The 19,523-nt window shown below is 57.9% G+C and overlaps 1 protein-coding gene across 1 annotated transcript; it reads left to right on the forward strand.

The window, feature by feature from the left end:
• Nucleotides 1–5,671: 5,671 nt before the first annotated feature.
• Nucleotides 5,672–19,049, forward strand: LOC121495362 (alpha-1-microglobulin/bikunin precursor). The gene is made up of 10 exons (XM_041762728.1): nucleotides 5,672–5,881; nucleotides 6,874–7,016; nucleotides 8,373–8,449; nucleotides 9,487–9,603; nucleotides 10,061–10,162; nucleotides 10,849–10,895; nucleotides 16,581–16,662; nucleotides 17,725–17,892; nucleotides 18,133–18,306; nucleotides 18,856–19,049. The coding sequence occupies exons 1-10, from the start codon at nucleotides 5,765–5,767 to the stop codon at nucleotides 18,876–18,878; spliced, it is 1,050 nt and encodes a 349-aa protein (XP_041618662.1). The 5' UTR covers nucleotides 5,672–5,764; the 3' UTR covers nucleotides 18,879–19,049.
• Nucleotides 19,050–19,523: the final 474 nt, after the last annotated feature.

Raw genomic sequence — 19,523 nt, forward strand, 5'->3', positions numbered from 1 at the left:
ATGGACGGAGGGCCCCGGGGACTTTCCAAAAAGGCCCAGCTTGCCTCGAGGCTTTGGAAAAGAGCTATTTTCATCTGCCCGAGGACATTGGGTGATGAACTGGGTGGGCCAAGAGTCAGGGCAGGCCCCTGGAGGCCCTGCCTTCATGGACCGGTGTCGTCGCCCCGGCCACAGGCAGCTCCCTGGACGTTTACTCCCTGGGGAAAGCCCTTTCCTGAGCTGCGCAAAGGGAGCCTGAGGTTGGGTCCCGAGCTCTGTCCCCCCGGGTCACAAGGACACGCAGCTCTGAAGTGACTCACTCTGCAAGCGAGGCCGCCTCTCCCGCCGTCGGGAGGCTAGAGTGACACACTCCGCTCTGCTTGTCCAAGGAGCGAGAACATGACACGTCCCCGCTCATTTCCCTCCCCCTGAGCCCCTCTTCACCCCATTCAACAGAAGGGAAAACTCCGATCCGGAAAGGTGAAGTCCCTGGGGTCCACCCAGGCCCCAACGAGTCCTCCCAGCTGCGACGCACAGACGAATTCAAACCTGGGGACTCGAGGAAACGCCGTCCCGGCGCAAAGCCCCTTTGCATCTCGGGTGGACTGTGTCCTTGAGCCTCCCTGTCATTCACTGGTCGTGATTTAAGGACTCAGAGGAGCGGCTCCGATCTCCCCGCCTCGCTCGGCTGCCTTCCCGCTGGGTGGGCCTTCTTGGGGCCGGTTCTCCGTCCTGGTGCTAAGGAACTCAGTTGCCGTGTGTTCACTGAGCACCTGCTAAGAGCCCAGCATAGCGCTGGGTGGGTGTGGCAGGCCCAGGCATGCTCTAGGCTGGGGGGGTCGGGAGTACAGGCCTGCGTAAGCCTGACTCCTGCCAGGTGGGGAGGGGGGTGACCTGCCCGCTCTGCGCCAGCTGTGCCTCAGTTTCCCTATCTGTGACATAGAGCAACCGTTGTAGCAAAGTGACGGAAGCTTCTGTAAGATGCGCTTGTGGGGCGCCCCGCGAGGGGCCTGGCATGTTGTAGGAACTTAATCCGCCCTGGTGGTCTAAAGCAGTGGCACCCAAGCCTGGTTCACCGGGAGGATCTTCCAGGAAACCGTTCATTTTCTTTTTTTTTTTTTTAATTTTATTTATTTATTAGAGAGAGAGTGTGAGTGAGCACAAGCAAGGGGAGCAGCAGGCAGAGGGAGCAGCAGACTCTGCTGAGCAGAGACCCTGATGTGGGGACTTGATCCCTCGACCCCGGGATCGTGACCTGAGCCGAAGGCAGACGCTTAACCCACTGAGCCACCCAGGTGCCCCGAGGAAACTTTCTAAACGGGCCCCATGTAAGCATCCAGCTCGGTAGCTGGAGGGGGGACAGGCCAAGGTAGAGGCTGAGTGGTCCACACTCGCCAGGGGGTCGGAAGCCGACCTGGGCGAGGAAGGCCAGGGTCTAGCGCTGCTTTTACCCCTTCTGTGGGCCTTGGCTCTAGGCCTCCCCGACTGCGAGGAGTCCGCAGAGCAAACCCGGGTGGACTTTCTAGAAGTTCTCTGCTGCCCTCTAGTGGACACGGGGCACGCTCACCTTGCGTAATCCCCGCCCGAGCAGGCCCTTACCTGGTGCCCCACGCTGTGCTGCGCCTGCGATGACACATGTCCCTGCAGTGTGTACGCCTGGGGAGCCCCAGAAGCTTACAAAGGCCCCTCACTGGGCTCTTAGACCTGTCACGTGAGCTATTTTACCCTCATTCGCAGGTCTGGAAGAGGAAGGTGAGGTCAGGGAGGGAGAAGCCTGCCCCCACGGTCCCCCAGGCAGTGACAAGGGCTGGGACTCAAGTCTAGCCCTTTGGGATGTGTGGGGAAGAAGGAAAGCCTAGAAATAGCTGCGCACTGAGCGGGTCCCCTCTGGGGATGCTGGGCGGGGCCCCCCACCTCCAGTTGCACCACGAGTGGACAGGCCACACTCCGAGTCCAGCTATCTGCGCAAGGCCTGCGCTGGATACCCCCTCGTGGGGAAGGAAGGGCCCCCTGCCGCCCCCGCCACCCCTGCTCTGAGTCCCACCCCTTCCTGGAGTCCCTCCTTCCTGGAGCCCCCTTGGGCAGGTGCTTTCCTACCTCTTCCGGGATCTCCCATTCCTACCTCTTCTGGGATCTCCCACCTGCACTCCCCACACACCCCAGGTTACCGGCCCAGCAGGTGGGCCCCCTCCCCACCTGGCTCTCCCCACTTGCCTCGCCCCACCCCCCAAGCTCCAGCTCGTAGTTTTGATGGTTGGTTGCTTGGCTCATTGGAGTTTGCTTTCCAGATGCTTCTTTGTCCCTCCATCTGCCTCCTCCGTGGCTCCGCTGTTGCTCCTCTGCCTGGAGCACCCTGTCCTCCCTCCATGGGCCCCCTTGCACTTTTGCCTGGTGAACTCCTCAGCGGGTTACGCTCCCCTCCTCTAGCCTCTGCACCCCCCCCCCACGGGGAGTGAGCTCTGGGAGGTCCCTCATGGGCTCCATCGTACCCCCAGCACCAAGCACGGAGAGCGAGCTTGGTGAATGAGTAAGTGTGGGAGAAGGCCTGGGCCCTAGGGTCAGGCCGATGTGACCCCCAGCTCGGCTGTAAGCTGGGTGACCTTGAACCTATCCCTTCCCAGAGCCCCCATGTCCACCTGACAATGACCCCCCCCCACTCCTGCTGCACCTTCTGCCTGGGGAGGCCCCTTCCCCTCCGCTGGGACTGCTTCCCGAGGGACCAGTTCCTGGGGACTCTTGGGCCCTGGGCACCCCCAGGAGGGCAGCGGCCCCGGAGCCTCCACCCTCCCGCCCCAATGGCCAGAGGGGGAAGAGGGGTCGGCACCCCCAGACCACGGATGACCTTGCATCCCCCGGCGGTCCAGGGTTAATTTTTAAAAAGCAGCTCAAAGTCCAGGTGGGCTTTGGAAGAGTTTGCCCTTTCTGTTTGCTCTGGTTAATAATCTCAGGAGGGCAAACATCCCCGAAGGCGGGCAAAGGGATCAACATCCAGGCCTCGGCGCCCCCCGCCCCCCGGGACAGGCTGGGGGCTCAATGAGCAGCCCTGTGCGGAGGAGGCCAGTGTTTGTCTTTCCCCCCGGTGCGGTCCAGCCTCCCTGTGGGGCCGGGGCCTTGACAAGCCCGGTGCCGACCAGCCGGGAAGAGCAGACGAGCCACCATGGAGCTGTGGGCAACCTTCACGGGGGACAGGGGGTTGGGGGCCCTGTTCCTGCTGATTCATTGTTGGTTTTTCCTGCTGTGCCAGCTCGGTCTCCCCAAAGATGGCACCTGAGACCCTCACCGGGCAGGGCAGTGGACAGGCCACGGAGTGCTCTGACCCCCTGCCCCACTCGACCCTTGGCAGACGCAGCGGGGCCCGCCAGCTCCGGCCTACAGATGGGGAAGGCGGGCCTCGGAGGGGAAGGTCTTCCGCGGAGTTAGCGGAAAAGAAGTCAGGGCTTCTGGCTCCCAGTTCTCGGAGCACCTCTTAGTCCGCCTTCCTACCACCACCACTAACTACCCAAACCGTGGGAGATCGAGAAGCCCTGTGAACAAGAGGGAAGCTAATTGTCCCAGGAATCTAAGCCGAGATGGTTGGTGTGACTGAACATGTAACGTGGCTTTGAGCTTCCTGGTGGCCAAAACAAAAAGGGGGAAAAATGCTGTCGCTGGCCAAGCTCTCGGTGATGGAACAAAGGGAACACGCTCACTTAGGAATAGAGATATATTTGCCCCCAGTGCTGGGTGGCCGGAAGGTATTGGGTGGCTCTTACAAAGGGATGTGACACACCTGCCGGTGCCACTGCGGGGAGGGCTCAGAATTCCTGGATTCTCACCTGAACGTGGGCCTTGCTTCGGGAACCCCCACATCTGAAGGGGGCATGCCCAGCTGTAGCGGGGGCGGGGCCTTCTGTGAGTGGGGGATGTTCCTCTCTTCACCCAGAGGGCCTGCAGCGGCCCTGGCAAGAGTCTGAGCTTTGGGGACAAAGAGGCCTGGGTTTTTAAAAACCTCCATTTAAATTGGCTAATGAAGGGATCCTCGGGTGGCTCAGTGGTTTGGCGCTGCCTTCAGCCCAGGGTGTGACCCCGGGGTCCTGGGATCGAGTCCTGCATCAGGCTCCCTGCATGGAGCCTGCTTCTCCCTCTGCCTGTGTCTCTACCTCTCTCCCTCTCTCTCTCTGCATCTCTCATGGATAAATAAATAAAATCTCTAAAAAAATAAATAAAGCCTTTAAATAAATAAATAAATACATAGGCTAACCAACAGCAAACAGTGTCCGAAGGCCGCTGCCGCTCCCAGAGAACCACAGCTGGGCGCGTAAAGCAACAGAAGCGTACTCCCTCTCGCGTTTCTGGAGGTTAGAAGTCCCCCACCAGACGGTCGGGCCGCACTCTTCCTCGAGCTTCTAGAAAAGAAGCCTTGCTTGCTTGTCTCCTCGCTTCTAGTGGCTGCCAGCAGGCCCTTGACTTGTGGCCGCCCCCCTGCCGTCCTGCCCGTCTGGTCTGTCCCTCCGTGTCCCTGAGCCCCGGCGTCTCTCCCGCTCCCGCTGGGCAGGGCCCACCGCCCCGACCACATCCTAAGGTTGCACCCACGGGGGAGGTCGCGGGGACGCCAGCTTTGCAGGGGGCGCTGTGCTCCACCTGCTACAGACGCTTTCGTGCCGGCTGATGGGGAGCCCCGGTGCTGGGAGGACAGGGCCCTCGCCCAGCGTCAGCGCAGGTGCGGTCTGGCTCCCGAGTCCACCTCTGCCGCCACCCGAGGCCGCCTGTCCCAGCAGCTCTGCCTCCCCGCGGCGGGGACCCGGGCAAGGCGCCTTCCCCTCAGACACTCCAGTCCCTGTCTTTAGTTTCTTTCTTTCTTCTTCTTTTTTTTAAGATGTATTTATTTATTTGAGAGTACGAGACAGAGAGAGCGAGCACCCACGGGCAGCAGCAAGGGGGTGGGCAGAGGGGAGGGAGAAGCAGACTCCCTGCTGAGCGGGGACCCTCTCCCCCCCATGTGGGACTCGATCCCAGGACCCTGAGATCATGACCCGAGCTGAAGGCAGATGCTTAGCCGACTGAGCCCCCCAGGCGCCCCTCAAGTCCTTTCTCTCTAAAGGGGAAAAATGGCACCAACTTTCTAGGGTTGTGGTGGGGACTGAATTGAGCTCCGTGAAGTGTTGGTGCAGAGCGGGCCCACAGCAGGTGCTCAGGGACCGGAGCTGCTATGGAAATCATTATTATTCCCGCTATTACTTGCTAGGGCTACAGGAAGCCAGGGGAAGCCAGGGGTCGGAGAGGGAACTCTGGGGACAGGGTGCCTCAGTGCCAGTCTAGTCTGGGCCTTTGGCCTCCCTGTGGTCTCCGCTGCTTCTCCCAGGGCCTCCGTTTTCTCCTGTGAGGCAGGGGCCCCATCGGGCTCATTCCACTGGCTCACGGTAGTGCGAGGTCCAGGTGGATGACCCCGCGGGAAAGGCTGCGGGTCGCTGTCTCCTCTTGCAGCAGGTGGCGAGTCTCTGCGGGGAGCCTTTCTGGGGCCTGAACCCAGCCCTGGGCCAGGTTGTGTTTGGCCAACGCCTCCTCTGAAACAGCCACTCTGGCCTCCTGGGGACCACTGACCCCGGGCAGGACACTGCAAGGGATCGATCAGACCTGGCCTTGGGGCCCTGATTGGTTCAGGCCGAGGAGCGCAAATACCAAAGTCGCCTACAAGCTGCGGCCCCCTCCCCAGCCTCAGTTCGCAGCCGCTGTGGGCAGGGAGGCGGTGGCTCCTCTGTCCCCGCACCGAGCCTGTGAGTGCCACCGCGGAGAAGAGCCCAGAACCATGTGGAGTCTCGGGGCCCCGTTTCTGCTGCTGACCGCCTGCCTGGCCGCGAGTGCCAGCCCTGTGCTCACGCCGCCCGACGACATCCAAGTGCAGGAGAACTTCGACCTCTCCCGGGTAAGGCCGGCCTGTCTGCGGCCAAGGCAGCAGGGGGTCCGCGCAGCTGGCCCTGCAGGGGGAGAGCGCCCAATCTGGACCTCAGGGCTGGGTCCCCGAGGGAGCTTCCTGCCTGGACGGTCTGGGGTGCCCCTGCCGCTCCGTGGGCCTCACGAGTGAGCCTGCACCCCCGGGCTGCGGGGGGCCCTCGGCCTTCCAGCGCACGGGGCAGCCCACCCTGGGAAAGGCCTTGTGCGGCGGCCGCTCCTGCTGCCCGCTGCGGGGCTCAGCTTTGCCCGACTTCCGGGCCCCTTCCCGGCTCCCCAACCTCCCGCCACTCGCCTGTTCCCATGAGCCCTGTTACCAGCCTGGCGGCCGATAGAGATCCAGGGGGCCCGGGGCAGACGCGGGACAGTGGGGAGATGGGGCGCAGGACAGAGGGGGGCTGCGTGGGCACCGTGTGGGGAGCCCCAGGACCCCCTTCCAGTCCGGGCGCTGTCCCCGGGCCCTCGGTGGCCTTGAGCCAGACCTGGCTCGGCCCTTCCAGCTGCGGGTTTTGTCTGTGCTCAGAGCCGAGCAAGGGCCGCGGGTGGAGGGCACGGGAGCGGGCAGTGACGTCAAGGCCCCGAGGCTCGAGGCTCGTGGCTCCTTCCTCAGCGCCCGGGAAAGAGGGAGCAGGCTGGACCTGAGCTAGGTCTGGGAGGGGAGAATTTTCCAGCACTGCCCTGGGCTGCCTGCAGGGCGAGCTCCTGTCCCCGGAGTGGGGGGTGGGAGGAGACGACAGCGGGACAAGGCTCCTGCCCTGCGGGGGCAGCAGTGGAGGATGACCTTCGACCTCGGGGATCTGGCCTCATTCAAGGAGCCGCACAGATCCTGTGCCTCCGCCCAGCACCCCGGGACCCCACCTGCACCCACGGCTTCCTGGGCTCTGCGACAGGACAACCTCGGGGTCAGAGGACGGGGGGGGCGGGGGTCCGGCGGCGCAGACCCTCAGAGCGTGTGGCTGCTCCTAGATCTACGGGAAGTGGTTTCACGTGGCCGTGGGCTCCACCTGCCCGTGGCTGAAGAAGTTCATGGACAGGATGTCCATGAGCACGCTGGTGCTGGGCGACGGGCCGACCGACCGGGAGCTCAGCATGACCAGCACGCGCTGGCGGTGAGTGAGGGGATGGGCTAGGGGGCCTGGAGACTCATGATCGCCACCCCCAGCCGGGCCTTGCCTCTGAGCCCCCCCCTCCCGGCCCCCTGGCCGCCCTCCACCGGGCTCTCCTCGGGGCCAGCGCCCCAGCACGCGCCTGTTTCCAAGCCTGCGCCCTGATCCTTGGGTGTCCCTTGGCTCAGGCGGGGCCCCTCCAGCCCCCGGGACCTGACCTGGAAACCCGGAGGGAGGCGGGGGTCGAGATTCCTCTCTCCGCTGCCACAGGCCGCCAGCCCACCCTCAAGCCCTGTCCTTTCTCTGCAGGCCCTCCGCGCTGTCCCTTCTCCCGTCTGTCCCGTCCCCGCCCTGACCCCTGCCACCTGCCCTACAGCTTCCCCTTCCCTCCGGTCTCAAACCTTTTACCAGCAAACAAAAGACTCTTGAAAACTCAAGTCTGCTTAAACCTTTCCTCGGATTAAGCCCACCCTGTGGCCCAAAGTCACCTCCTTTGATGTGGCCTCCCGGGCCCCTCCCAGCCCTCACCAGGTACTCTGTGAGCCACCCAAGTAGACCTTTCAGTTCCTGGAACCCTCCACCATGTTGCCCCCGATGTTCCTTCTACTGGGAGAACCTCTCCCCATCGCCCTGGGCTAATGCCTGTGGATCCTTTAGGACTCGGTTCTGTGTCACCTCCTCCAGGAAGCGCTCTCTGACCGCCATCCCCCACCCCCACCGCAGCCCAAGGTTCAGGTGACATGCCTTCCTGTGGCTTCTCCTGGCCTGGCACTTACTCTCTGGCCTGCCCCAGGCCCCGCTCAGTAGTAAGGGCACTGGGCCCACAGAGCCCGTCGTGCCCTCCTCCGCATCCTCAGCATGTGGCACAGGGCCCGGCACATAGATGTCCCTGGATAAACATTAGCAAGCTCATTCACAGCCGTCGTAACAGCGCCTGGTCCGTGCGTAGTGCTGGCAGCTGTTTGGGGGATCTCGTTGGGTCCTCGCAAGGATCCCACATGAGGCTTCATTCTCCCCACTTCACAGATGGGGGCCCTGGGGCCAGAGAGACGTGGGGTGACAAGCGCATGGAAGGGTTTGTTGGTCACCCTCCCTCCCCGTGCGTCAGTGCGCGGGGCGAAGGAAGCAGATACTTTGCTGGTCCTACCAAGGGGATGGCGTGGACTAGCCCCTCTGTCCCTCTGTCCCTTCGCGTGTGAATGGGTCCCCTAGGCCTGGTGGGAGGCTCAGACGCGACATCTGGGAGGGTTCCTTTCCAAATTCAAAAAAAAAAAAAAAAAGCAAGGAGAGGACCCTGCGAGAGAGTGGGCGTCGGGACAGTGGCCTGTAGCGACCTTTCTTCTGTCTGTCCCTCTCCAGGAGAGGCACCTGCGAGGAGATCTCCGGGACTTACGAGAAAACCGGCACCAAGGGAAAGTTCCTCTATCACAAACCCAGTGAGTTGAGCTGGAGGCGTCGCCGTGGGTCTGCCCTGGGCTGGAACAGACCCTGACCCCGCGGGGGCTCGGAGGCTCGCTTTCTTCCTGCCTCCGCTCTCTCCGCCCCTAAAGCCTTCCTTCCCATTGTTCTGAGATGTTCTCTAGGCTTCCTGGACATTCCTCCCCTCCCCTTCCTCCTCCTCCTCCTCCTCCTCCTCCTCCTCCTCCTCCTTCTTCTTCTTCTTCTTCTTCTCTCTCTCTCTCTCTCTCTCTCTCTCTCTCTCGAGCATCCAGAATGACAGGGATGGTGCCGAGTCCCGGGGATAATCCATGTAGCAGATTTCATCAGGCCTCGTGGTAGGCATCCGGAGTTGGCTGATAGGAGCTTGCTAAACACCTACTGTGGGCAGGGTTCGTGGTGCCAAGTGACAGAGGGGCCTGGACGTGAATTTATTCATTCATCCAGCACATGTTTCACAAATATGCTCTATGTGTCAAATAATTGTATCAGTGGTTGACTATACGAATGCCTGGGGAGATGGATGGTTGGATTAAAAAACGAGCGAGAGGAGAAGCAGCAAAGGATTGGTAAATGAATGTATATACGGATGGCAGGTAAGGAGTTAATCAGTCATGTAATAGATCAATTGATAGATTAATGGATGGAGGAAGGAAGGAGAGGAGGTAAGGGAGGAAGAAAGGAAGGAAATGGATGGATTTATGGTTTGATGTATGGAGAGGATGGATGGATGGATGGATGGGTGGATGGATGGATGGATGGATGAATGGGTGGGTGGATGGGTGGATGGGTGGATGGGTGGGTGGGTGGATGGATGGATGGGTGGATGGGTGGATGGGTGGATGGGTGGATGGGTGGATGGGTGGATGGGTGGGTGGAGTGATGGTCAATGAATTCATGAGAAATATATGGAGGAGACAGGTGCATAGACAGAAGGACGGCTGAGTAGATGATGTGTGGGGGAACAGGGAAGGACCTCAGGCTAGAAGAGCCTTCTGACCACCGATCCCCATGGCTTCCTGCATCCCCCGTGCAGAGTGGAACCTCACCATGGAGTCCTATGTGGTCCACACCAACTATGATGAGTACGCCATCTTTCTGACCAAGAAATTCAGCCGCCACCACGGGCCCACCATTACTGCCAAGCTCTATGGTAAGGGCCGGGGGCTAGATAAGCTCGCAGGAGTTGCGAGTAGGAGGAAGTCTGAGATTCAGAAATGGGGAAAGAGTCGAGAGTTTGGCTTTATCCTTCTGAGAAAACTCCAGTTACAGGAAAGGTGGAGACATTTACTCTCCCTGCAGGAGCCAGAACTCCGTCTCTGACCTCTTGTGGTCTTTAAAATTCCAGACCCCGAGAATCCCAGAGCTTCCGGGCCCTTAACAGAACCAGCAGAAAGAGCCCACACGTGGAGATTTGGGGGGCCTGGGTGGGAGCCCGGGAGGGACACCTCCTCCTCCGGTGGAGCCCATCTTTCCATAATCACGTTAAAGAGATCACATTGGTTTGCGAGTTTTCAACTTCGGAAGGAAAATCACTGGGCAAAATAATCGCAGGCCCTGGCATCCCAGGCACCCAGGGTTCTGGGCATCTTCTCTGCTTCCCATTGCAGGGCGACAGCCACAGCTCCGAGAAAGCCTGCTGGAGGAGTTCAGGGAGGTCGCCTTGGGCGTGGGCATCCCCGAGGATGCCATCTTCACCATGGCCGACAAAGGTGGATGCTCCCCACCCCACCTCACATTTCTGTCCCCTCCTCATTCTTCACAGCCCCCAGAGAACGCCTTCCCAGCCCTTGGGTATTTCCTACAACCCTCTGAGCTAAGTAGGGTTATGGTCTCCCAGCCCGCTACAGAGAGGGCAGCTGGGGAGCCCCTGTCTTTGCAACCAGGCACACAGCATATACGTAGCAGAGCCGAGACGAGATTCAGCGTCCACCCTGGTGCACCTGTTTAAGTGAGGTTGTATCCAGAATCCGTAGGTGCCTCTTGGGAGGCAGTTCAGTGTTGGTGGTAAGAGTATGGGCTCCAGAGTTAGAGTTCTGAGGTTCAAGGTGAGCTGTGTGACGTCTGGGGAGTCAACCTTCCGGAGCCTTACTGTCCTCATCCGTAAAATGGGAGGTAGGAACGCCTCCCTTGTAATAGTGGCCGTGAGGAGTCGATGAAAGAAAGCCGTTAAATACAATAGCGCTGCGCCCAGTGTCTAGTGAGTGCTCGATAAATGTTAGCCATCGCTGGGCTCGTGATGGTGCTGACGGCAATGACGGCCACCAACGAATGAGCCATCCGTGAAGGGGGCTAATGCCCAAGGCAGTTCCTAGCGCAGTGCCCACCTGGCACACGTGATCACCGTATGGAAGAAACAAAGCCCTCTTGCTCACCTCTCTCCCCCGTCCTGACCTAGGTGAGTGTGTCCCCGGCGAGCAGGAACCAGAGCCTTCTCCATACATGGTGAGCTCCCCTTTTTCCCGCTTTATCCCCACCCCTCCTGCCTGATTTTTGCTGTCCTAGCTTAGATCCTGCGGTGGTGTGTGGGTGGGGTCACTGAGCGGAGTTGAGAGAAGACAGTGATAGGCCTGGAGCCTTGAGGCCGACACTCGCAGGGCTCAATCCCAGATCTGCCATCTGGGCCACGTGCGGCCCCATCCAGACTTCACTTTCCTTCTCTGTGAAATGGGGTAGCTACCCTTACCTTCCACGTGCTAGAATTCAGTGACGTGTCGGAAAGCTTCTTAGCCCCGTACTGCCTACAACCAGGCCAGTACTCAGTGACAAAATAACGGTGCTCAGTACTCAGTAAATAAAAAATAAAGTGATTTGAGCTCTAAAAAAAAAAAGGGGGGGGGACGCCTGGGTGGCTCAGTGGTTGAGTGTCTGCCTTTGGCTCAGGGCGTGATCCTGGGGTCCCGGGATTGAGTCCCACGTTGGGTTCCCTGCGGGGAACTGCTTCTCCCTCTGCCTGTGTCTCTGCCTCTCACTATGTATCTCTCATGAATAATTAAATAAAACCTTTAAAAAAATAGTAAACCTGAGAGCAAGCAGCTTCTCAACCAACTCGCCTCTCCTGTTCTGCCTTTTGATTTTTTTGGGCTTCGTTACTCTTCTGTTTTATTTTCCTGCCTTTACCATATTGATTAAGCTTTCTTCATTTTTTTCTGTGATTATTTGGAAATGATACATCCTAATTTATCCTACTGTTGCGTGTGTATATTATGTGTGCGGGTGTGTATATTTGTATATATTTATATACATAAATATATATTTCTTATATATATAAACTTTCAAGGCTATGTTTCTAAACAAGTACATATTCTAAATATATCAGATACAGGTCTGAAAATTTTTTAAAAATACAAGAAAGTAAAAAAAAAGATAACAGCGTCCTTATTCCTACATAGAATCGATACCGTTAACATGTTGTCTGTTGGCGCCTGTATTTTTTTTTTTTTAATTTATGATAGTCACAGAGAGAGAGAGAGAGAGAGAGAGAGGCAGAGACACAGGCGGAGGGAGAAGCAGGCTCCATGCACCAGGAGCCTGACGTGGGATTCGATCCCGGGTCTCCAGGATCGCGCCCTGGGCCAAAGGCAGGCGCCAAACCGCTGCGCCACCCAGGGATCCCTTTTTTTTTTTTTTTTTTTTTTAATTTAGGCGCCTGTATTTTTAAAGAGAAAATACCACTGATCTTATAAAGCTGACATATGCTCATTATAAGGAATTGAAATTTAAAAATAAAAATAAATAATGTTTAAAAATAAATAAGAAAGAGTTGAAATAAGGCAGAAACATATCTAAATAAGAGTTTTAAAAAAATGCCACCACCCAAAGCTACCAGCATTCGCATTATTCCAGGAATCGTGACGCGCCCACATGTGGAGAGGAGGACGGATAGAAGGAATGTTCCAGCGAGCGATGCACAGATTTGGGCATAGTGTTAGGAAATGGCATTGTAACTGAGATTCCAGGTCTTAAAAGCTATTAGGTGTAGTTTTATTTGAATTTTTAAAAAAATGAGTGGGCTTCTCGCGCTTCCAAGCAAGCAGCTGCCGCCACCTTCCCCAGGCCCTGAAGACGAGCTCTGTAGGTTAATGGATTCCACCCTCACGCCTATGAACACAACCACGGCCTCTCCATTCCCGAGTTACTGATTTCTATTCATCCCTTAATTAACGCCGTTTCGTCACCAAGTGGTGTTTTCAGGGCACGCTCTAGGAGTTTTAATCTCTGAATTCTTGCCTGAGGAAGCCTGCCCATTGCCTTCATACTTGAATGGCATTTTGCTTGGGCATCAGATTCCTGGGTCATGCTTCCCTTCCCTTGCAACGTGCTCTGCACCGCTGCGTTCTTCTTCAGCACGAATCATGGCTCTGGGAGAGCCTGAGGCCGCTCTGATATTTCTTCTCCTTGTAAGCAGTTTGCTTCTTTCTGCCCAGATGCCTGGGCAAACTTTATCCTTGAAGATAACCTACATCTTTTTTTTTTTTCCTTTCCTTTTTTTTCCTTTTAAGTAGGCTCTAAGCCCAACATGGGGCTTGAACTCACAACCCTGAGATCAAGAGTAGCGTGCTCTACCGACGGAGCCCGCCAGGAGCCCTGCAGTCGGCATCCCAACCAGGGCATGTCTTGGCGTTGAGAGTCCACATCAAAGTTTTCTGGCGCACAGTGTGCTCTTTCGGTCCCCAGACTGCATCCTGGCCTAGGGGGCTCTCTGGCACTATTCGGAATTCCCCTTCCATTCCCCTCCTGGGTTTTGCTACCTCGGGAACACCTGCTCTCTCCTGGGGCGTGTTTGTCGTCCGCACGTACTAGGTGTTCTCTCGTTGCTGTCGCCCGTACTCCCTGGGATTCTCAGCAGCCTTTCTTCTGGGACAGTCCTTCCATTTAGCAGCATCCGTCCTGTTCCTTGCTGTTTCTGACTCATTCACTAGCTCTGGATGAATCTAGTCTTGGTTCTCAATTTGTTTATCTAGGGCCCGAGTTCTCACTTTTCACCTTACTCTGTTTACCATTTTGTCTTTGAGTCTTGTCTTCATAAATACGTGTTTTCACTAAGGAGTATTCCGCAGCTTGAGGCCACTGAGGAATGTCCGTCTGCTTGTTGAGTTACGTCTTCTCCTAAGTTGGTGTCGTAGGTGGGGTTTCCTGGACCCCTACCTGTGGAAGGAAGGGATGAGGGGAGGAGTGAGCAGAAGGAGAAGCAGAGCTGTGAGGTGCTCGCGGTGCCTCAGTCAGCCCTGTGGGAGCTCTGGAACTGGGAGGGCCCTTTGGAGTTGTCCCATGAGGGCGCCGAGGGGCCCCCAGGTCCATCAGTCTGGGGAGGAAGCACGACCTCGAGCGAGAGGGGTCCCGTGAGCAGAGGCAGTCCCCAACAGGGGGTGCCGGCTCAGCTGGGAATGCAGGTCCATTCCCGAGGGGACGTCTAGGCCGTGGTGACAAGGGCCACCACCGTTCAGCTCTTTCTCTGCTTCAGGCGATGTCCTCTTTCAGACACGGGGCTGGATTCCCTGTACCATTTCTTTTTCTCTTGCGCCTGCTTAGTTTTTGCCGTCTGTTCTGATGCGGTGGGGTGGGGGTTTCATTTGCTCCTTGACCCTTTCCCCACTAACATTGAGCCGAGTGTCCTCCTACCCAGACGTAGTCTCAGGTCTGGGGACTTTGTGTTCCATCTACCTTTCTGAAGTCCAAGGAAAGGGTGGGAAGGGACAGGGGTGGAAGAGCTCTCCTTGGGTGCGCCACCTTGGTTGGAATACCCTTGCTTGCTTTCTCTTTTGAAGAACTTCTAAATGTCCTATGTGGGGTTCATGGCCCCCGGTTGGGGCAGGGACACACAACTGTCAATACCCCCGGAGCATTAGATCGTGTTGCCCCAGAACCTACACTTAGAGAGAATCAGCCTCTGGTCCGTTTCCTCTTTTCTTCCCAGAAGTCATCTTCACCGCTCTTGTCAGAAGAAGAAAAAGAGAGGGGCCCTCAATTCCCTTCTCTCAGGATTTGGGAGTCTTAGGGAGAATTATCAAAAATTTGATGGTTTGGGAGTTAGAGGGCAGAGCTAGGAGCTGACCATTCTGTCAGCTCCAAAAATATTTGATTTCTTTCCTTCATCAACAATCCTGGTTTTTGCTTTAAACTATGCCCCTTTCCTTGACTGAGTGATGCTGATGAACATCTGGATTCTTTTTTTTTTCCTGTTAGGTATTGAAGAAGGCAATTTGGAGGGGAATTTCAATCTGCCACCTTCATCCAGATCTCGGGGGTGGGGGGGGTCTGTATTTCTTTATCAGTGTCAAGAATGAAACCATAAATAATGACTCCCCTTGCACAAAAAGAGAAATGGAGCACACTTCCATTTCTTCCTTGCAGGCTTCCCACATGTCTGTCTTTGTGGATGTGATCTGAGATCGATGTTTATATTGTCCACCTTTTGAGAATTACTTTGGACATTTACAGTAAGTTGTGTGACCATCGTAACAGTCATTTAGCCTCAACTCTCAGTTTGATTGGCTCTATGGTTTTTACCATCATATCTTTGCTGTCCCATCACCTGTTTCCTTGCACTTAGATCCGCTTCTCAATCAGTGGGAATATATATATATATATATATTTTAAGATTTTTAAGTGATCTGTACATCCCACGTGGGGCTCAAACTCACACCCTTTAGATCAAGAGTTACATGTTCTATCACCTGAGCCCCCAGCCAGGTACCCTGGAATATTTCTAGAAGTAGCAGGGATTTTTTGTTTTGTTTTGTTCTGGATAAACACGTGGATGGGAAACTGCTGGATCCTGACGTGTGAAGATGTCTGGCTGTCTGTCTATGGCATGGCCAACCCCTTGGATGAGTACAGAATCCCGGGGTACCACCTTTCCCCTTAGGACCCTCAGATGCTGCTAGTTCCTCCAAGGGCTCCTGGGCTCCTTATCCTTTGTGTCTAGGAAATGTCTAGGCGAGGCTCTTCATTCATTTTGCCACATTCCGTTTGATCCCTATTGATAATTGGACAACTCCAGTCTTTCTTCAACTCCGAAAAGTTTTCTTCTAGGATTTCTATATCGATCCCCTCTCCTTCTAGAATTCCTACTATGTGAATGTCTTTCTTAGAATCACTGACCTGCAGTTTCTTATGTCTACCGTGTGGTTCAAGTCAACGAAATCCTTTCCGTGTCTGGTTATTTCCTCCGTTTCATTTCCATAACTGTTGGCCCCTGTGCTATTGATGCAGCGTCGTCTTGAATTTCATTGATGATTTAAGTTTTCTCCTGCTTCTTACTGTCATCCTGGCTCTGGTGGAGAATTTCTCTAGCTCAGCCTGATTCTTCTGAGCAGCTGCATTCTTTGAGTTGTTCCACAAGTTTTCTCTTTTCCTTCGCCCTCCCAGGGAAGGCCTGTGTGCCACCAGCTTGACAGTGGGGAGTCCCCGATCGTGGCTTTTAGTCACACCTTCAAAGGAGAAGGGCAATGTTGAAGGTTACTACAGATCTTTCTCAGATACCGGATCTGTCTTGAGGAGAGAGACCGCCTGTTGGCTGGCAGTTTCCCTGCTCATCCCTAATGGCCCCCGAGATCCTGCCTCAGTGGGCTGTAGTACATGCAGAGAGCCTTGGCCCTCTTTGGCATCCTGCTCTGCTCTTCAGTCCTTGTCACCACAGTTCGAAGTGTTAGGGTCTGTCTCGAGGTCCCTTCTCCATACTCTCCGGGTGGCTTTTCCTTTGTAGGCAGCTAATGATGATGGTCTGGCCAGGCCCTCCTGCAAGCCAGTCACATCCGTATACTCCGCCGTGTAGAAATGCCTTCAAGCTCCTAGCACAGGAATGCTGCCCTTCCCTCGTTTCCAATTCAGATAGTTTTTTCCCACCATTATTTTATTCCTTTGGACATTTCAACTAGAATTTGGACACCGGGGTATTGCTTTACTTCACGGTTCTGATTTTCTTTTCAGATCAGAAACCTGGCCTGGGATGCCCCTTCTGGGATTCAGGTTGACGCTTTGGGGAAGACAGTCGCTTAATCATATAGTAACAGGGCTGTCGTCTACACCCTGTTCCCCAAAGCTCATGGTCTGTCTATATGTTCCAGGGTTGCAGGTGAGCGATAGTGGCAAGGTCCTTGCAACAGCTTCTCTTTCTCTCTACTGCAGAGAGCCCGGCGGGCTGTGCTGCCCCAGGAGGAGGAAGGATCGGGCGCCGGGCAACTAGTAAACACTGTCCACAAGAAGGAAGGTAATGGCCACTCGCCTTTCCACCCCCTTCTGTCATGCTCCCTAGAGGAAGGGCCCGTGGGCGGCTCACCCGGGCTGCCTTCATCGTCACGATGTCTCTTTGTTATTTGTCTGCTGGTTAAGGCCTGGGACTAGAAGAGGTAAATCAAGGCCTCTGTGCGGTGCCAAGGGTCGGGGGCGGGGGGGGGGGTGGCCCCTGGGCTCAGGAACTCGCAGCTCCAGGAGAAGCGAGCTCTGGCCTCGTCCGTACCACTGCGTGGCCTCCAGCCTTGGTTGCTTCGGGACGAGAAGACGGCGGCCTGCTGGGCTCACCATCAGGGCCTTCGTGGGGGCGAGTTGGGGGAGGACGTGAGGCTGCTCTGTGTCGTTGACGGTGTTCACGAAGGACTCACTCTCCACCTTGCTCAGCCAACACTGAGCCCGCCTCACCCTGTGGAGGGTACTGGGGTCAGGGAGACAAACCCATGTCTTTTTGGAACTTGTGGCCTAGTAGGGGAGGCAGGCAGGGAAGGAATTGATGGGCCCCAAGGGAAGGTTAGCGGAGGGGTTGGGGGAGCTCAGGATGGAGGGTCAGGGGACCACGGAGTACTTCCTACATGAAGGGGGATTCATGCTTCGCCCAGGTACCCAGGGTGGGTTCTATGGAGGACGGCATTTCAGGGGCAGGAACGAGGGGAGCAGGGGCATGGCAATAGGACCCCCAGGGCAGAGGTGAGGCTGGCTGGCCGGGGCCTGGCGAATGGGCTGTCACCTGCTACGATCACAGTCTCTGGACAGACAAGACCAACAGGGCGGGTGGTGGGTGGTGGGTGTGTGGGTTGCTGGGCTAAGGAGTAGAACGGGCACTGATTTGGGGTCCAGCAGGCGCATCATGGTTCTGAATGTCAGCACTGTGTGCTCCTGGGCGGGTCACCCTGCCTCCAATGTCCTCATCCCTAAGATGAGTTGACCGACCCCTCTGAGCGCAGAGGGGCAAACCAGACGAGATGGGGCACGGTCAGCACCCAGGCTGGCGCCGGGCCCACCGCGACACTCAGTCGGTGCTGCCGCCGGCCCCCCGCAGATGCCTGCCAACTGGACCACGCGGAAGGCCCCTGCCTGGGGATGGTCACCAGGTATTTCTACAACGGTTCCTCCATGGCCTGTGAGACCTTCCAGTACGGTGGCTGCCTGGGCAACGGGAACAACTTCGCCTCCGAGAAGGAGTGTCTGCAGACCTGCCGCACCGTGGGTGAGCGCCGGCCCCTCACCTCTGTGCCCCGCACCCCCGGGCCCCGGAGACGACACCGGGGTGGGAGCCCAGGGCCGGCTTCTCGAGTCATGGGAATTGCACGCTCGGACGCGGGTGTGCCAGGCGAAGGGTTGCTTGTCCCGGGCCCCAGCTCCGGCCCTAGAGGAGCCCCTGGGTGTCCAGCCGAGCCGGGCCTGCCGGGCCTCAGGGCCGCTGACGCCCGCCCCCTCCGCCCCCCAGCGGCCTGCACCCTCCCCATCGTCCCCGGCCCCTGCCGAATGCACCACAGCCTCTGGGCCTACGACGCCGTCCAGGGCAGGTGCGTCAGCTTCGTGTACGGGGGCTGCCAAGGCAACGGCAACAAGTTCTACTCGGAGAAGGAGTGCAAGGAGTACTGCGGGGCCCCGGGCGCCGGTAGGTGGGCCCCCGCCGGTGTGGAGGGGCACGTCGGGCCCAGCGGGGGACCTGCCCACCCGCCCCCCACCTGTAGGCGGGGGCTAAACCCCATCCCGTGGGGCCCCACGCGGGCCGGCCGCACTGGGCAGGTGCCAGGCTGAGCCCCGATGCTTTGTCCGTGAGATGGGTCAGAGGGCCCAGCTGGGGGGCCCCACGGGGCGGGGTGCACTCAGGGCGCGGCCACCGGCACGTCACCGATCGGCGAGCGGGGGCACCAGCAGCAGGGCATTCCGGGGGGCGGCAGCCAGCGGACCTCCGGGTCTCATCCCCCGGGCGAAGGGCGCTTCGGGTAAACTGGCAGGGGCCAGCACCCAGGTCCCCCTGGGCAACGCGTTCTGGAGACCCCAAGTCTCCGGCAAGCGGGAGGTTCTGGCTTCAGGCGCGGGTCCCAAGTCAGCCCGGCGGCCTCCCCTTGCCCACCAGGCATCCCCGTCCCGAGTGTCCCCCGCCCCCAACACCCCTGGGCACACCCTGCACCTGCTCCCCCGAGCCTCTCTGTGTCCGCAGGGGACGAGGAGCTGCTGCGCTAACCCAGCGGACCTGTCCACGGGACACAGCAGGGCAGGGGCGCAGGCCGGTGCCCCCCCTGTGCCCGCTCACATGCCCACCATGTGCCCGTCCCCCTGCCCGCCCCGTCCCCCACGGCAGGCCGGGCCGAGCGACCTCAGCTCAAAATAAAAACCCAACGGAGGCTCCTGAAATCCCGAGTCGTGACTGTTCACCGTCCTGGCGAGTGTTCCGAGGTAGCGGGGCGGGGCGGGGGAGACAGGGCTGGGGATGGCGGCGGGAGTAGCCCCAGCTTCCCCCCGAAATGAAAAACGTGTTGAAAATGTAGTAGAACAGTCCCCAGGACGTGCAACTATCAAAGGACCAGACGTAAATCCCAGTTCTGTTTACTCGCGGTATCCGCGGGGCTGTATGAATAAAGCCAGAAAGGAAGAGCGGGAAGGAAAGCCCCGCGTCCGTGTCCTGGGGAGCCTGACAGTGCCCCTGGGTCAGGAGGCGACACTGCCCTGGGAGCGAGGCCCCGCGCGGGTCCGGGCCGCCCCGACTCCCAGTCCCACGTTCACGTGGCCACAGCCCCGTCCCGGCTGGGCTGCCCGGCAGGAGCTCAGGGCCTCCGCGGCGTCTGGGGCATCCGGGGTGACCAGCGAGGGCCAGACGGGCCAATGGCC

The sequence above is a fragment of the Vulpes lagopus genome, chromosome 7, assembly GCF_018345385.1.
Source record: "Vulpes lagopus strain Blue_001 chromosome 7, ASM1834538v1, whole genome shotgun sequence".
Classification (NCBI taxonomy): Eukaryota; Metazoa; Chordata; class Mammalia; order Carnivora; family Canidae; genus Vulpes; species Vulpes lagopus.

Bases quoted from the DNA above. Each gene is read 5' to 3' on its own strand.
- LOC121495362 (XM_041762728.1), top strand. From the start codon at position 5,765: ATGTGGAGTCTCGGGGCCCCGTTTCTGCTGCTGACCGCCTGCCTGGCC. The intron at 7,017-8,372 runs GTGAGTGAGGGG...GTCCCTCTCCAG, and splicing joins ATGACCAGCACGCGCTGGCG to GAGAGGCACCTGCGAGGAGA. The intron at 8,450-9,486 runs GTGAGTTGAGCT...TCCCCCGTGCAG, and splicing joins GTTCCTCTATCACAAACCCA to AGTGGAACCTCACCATGGAG.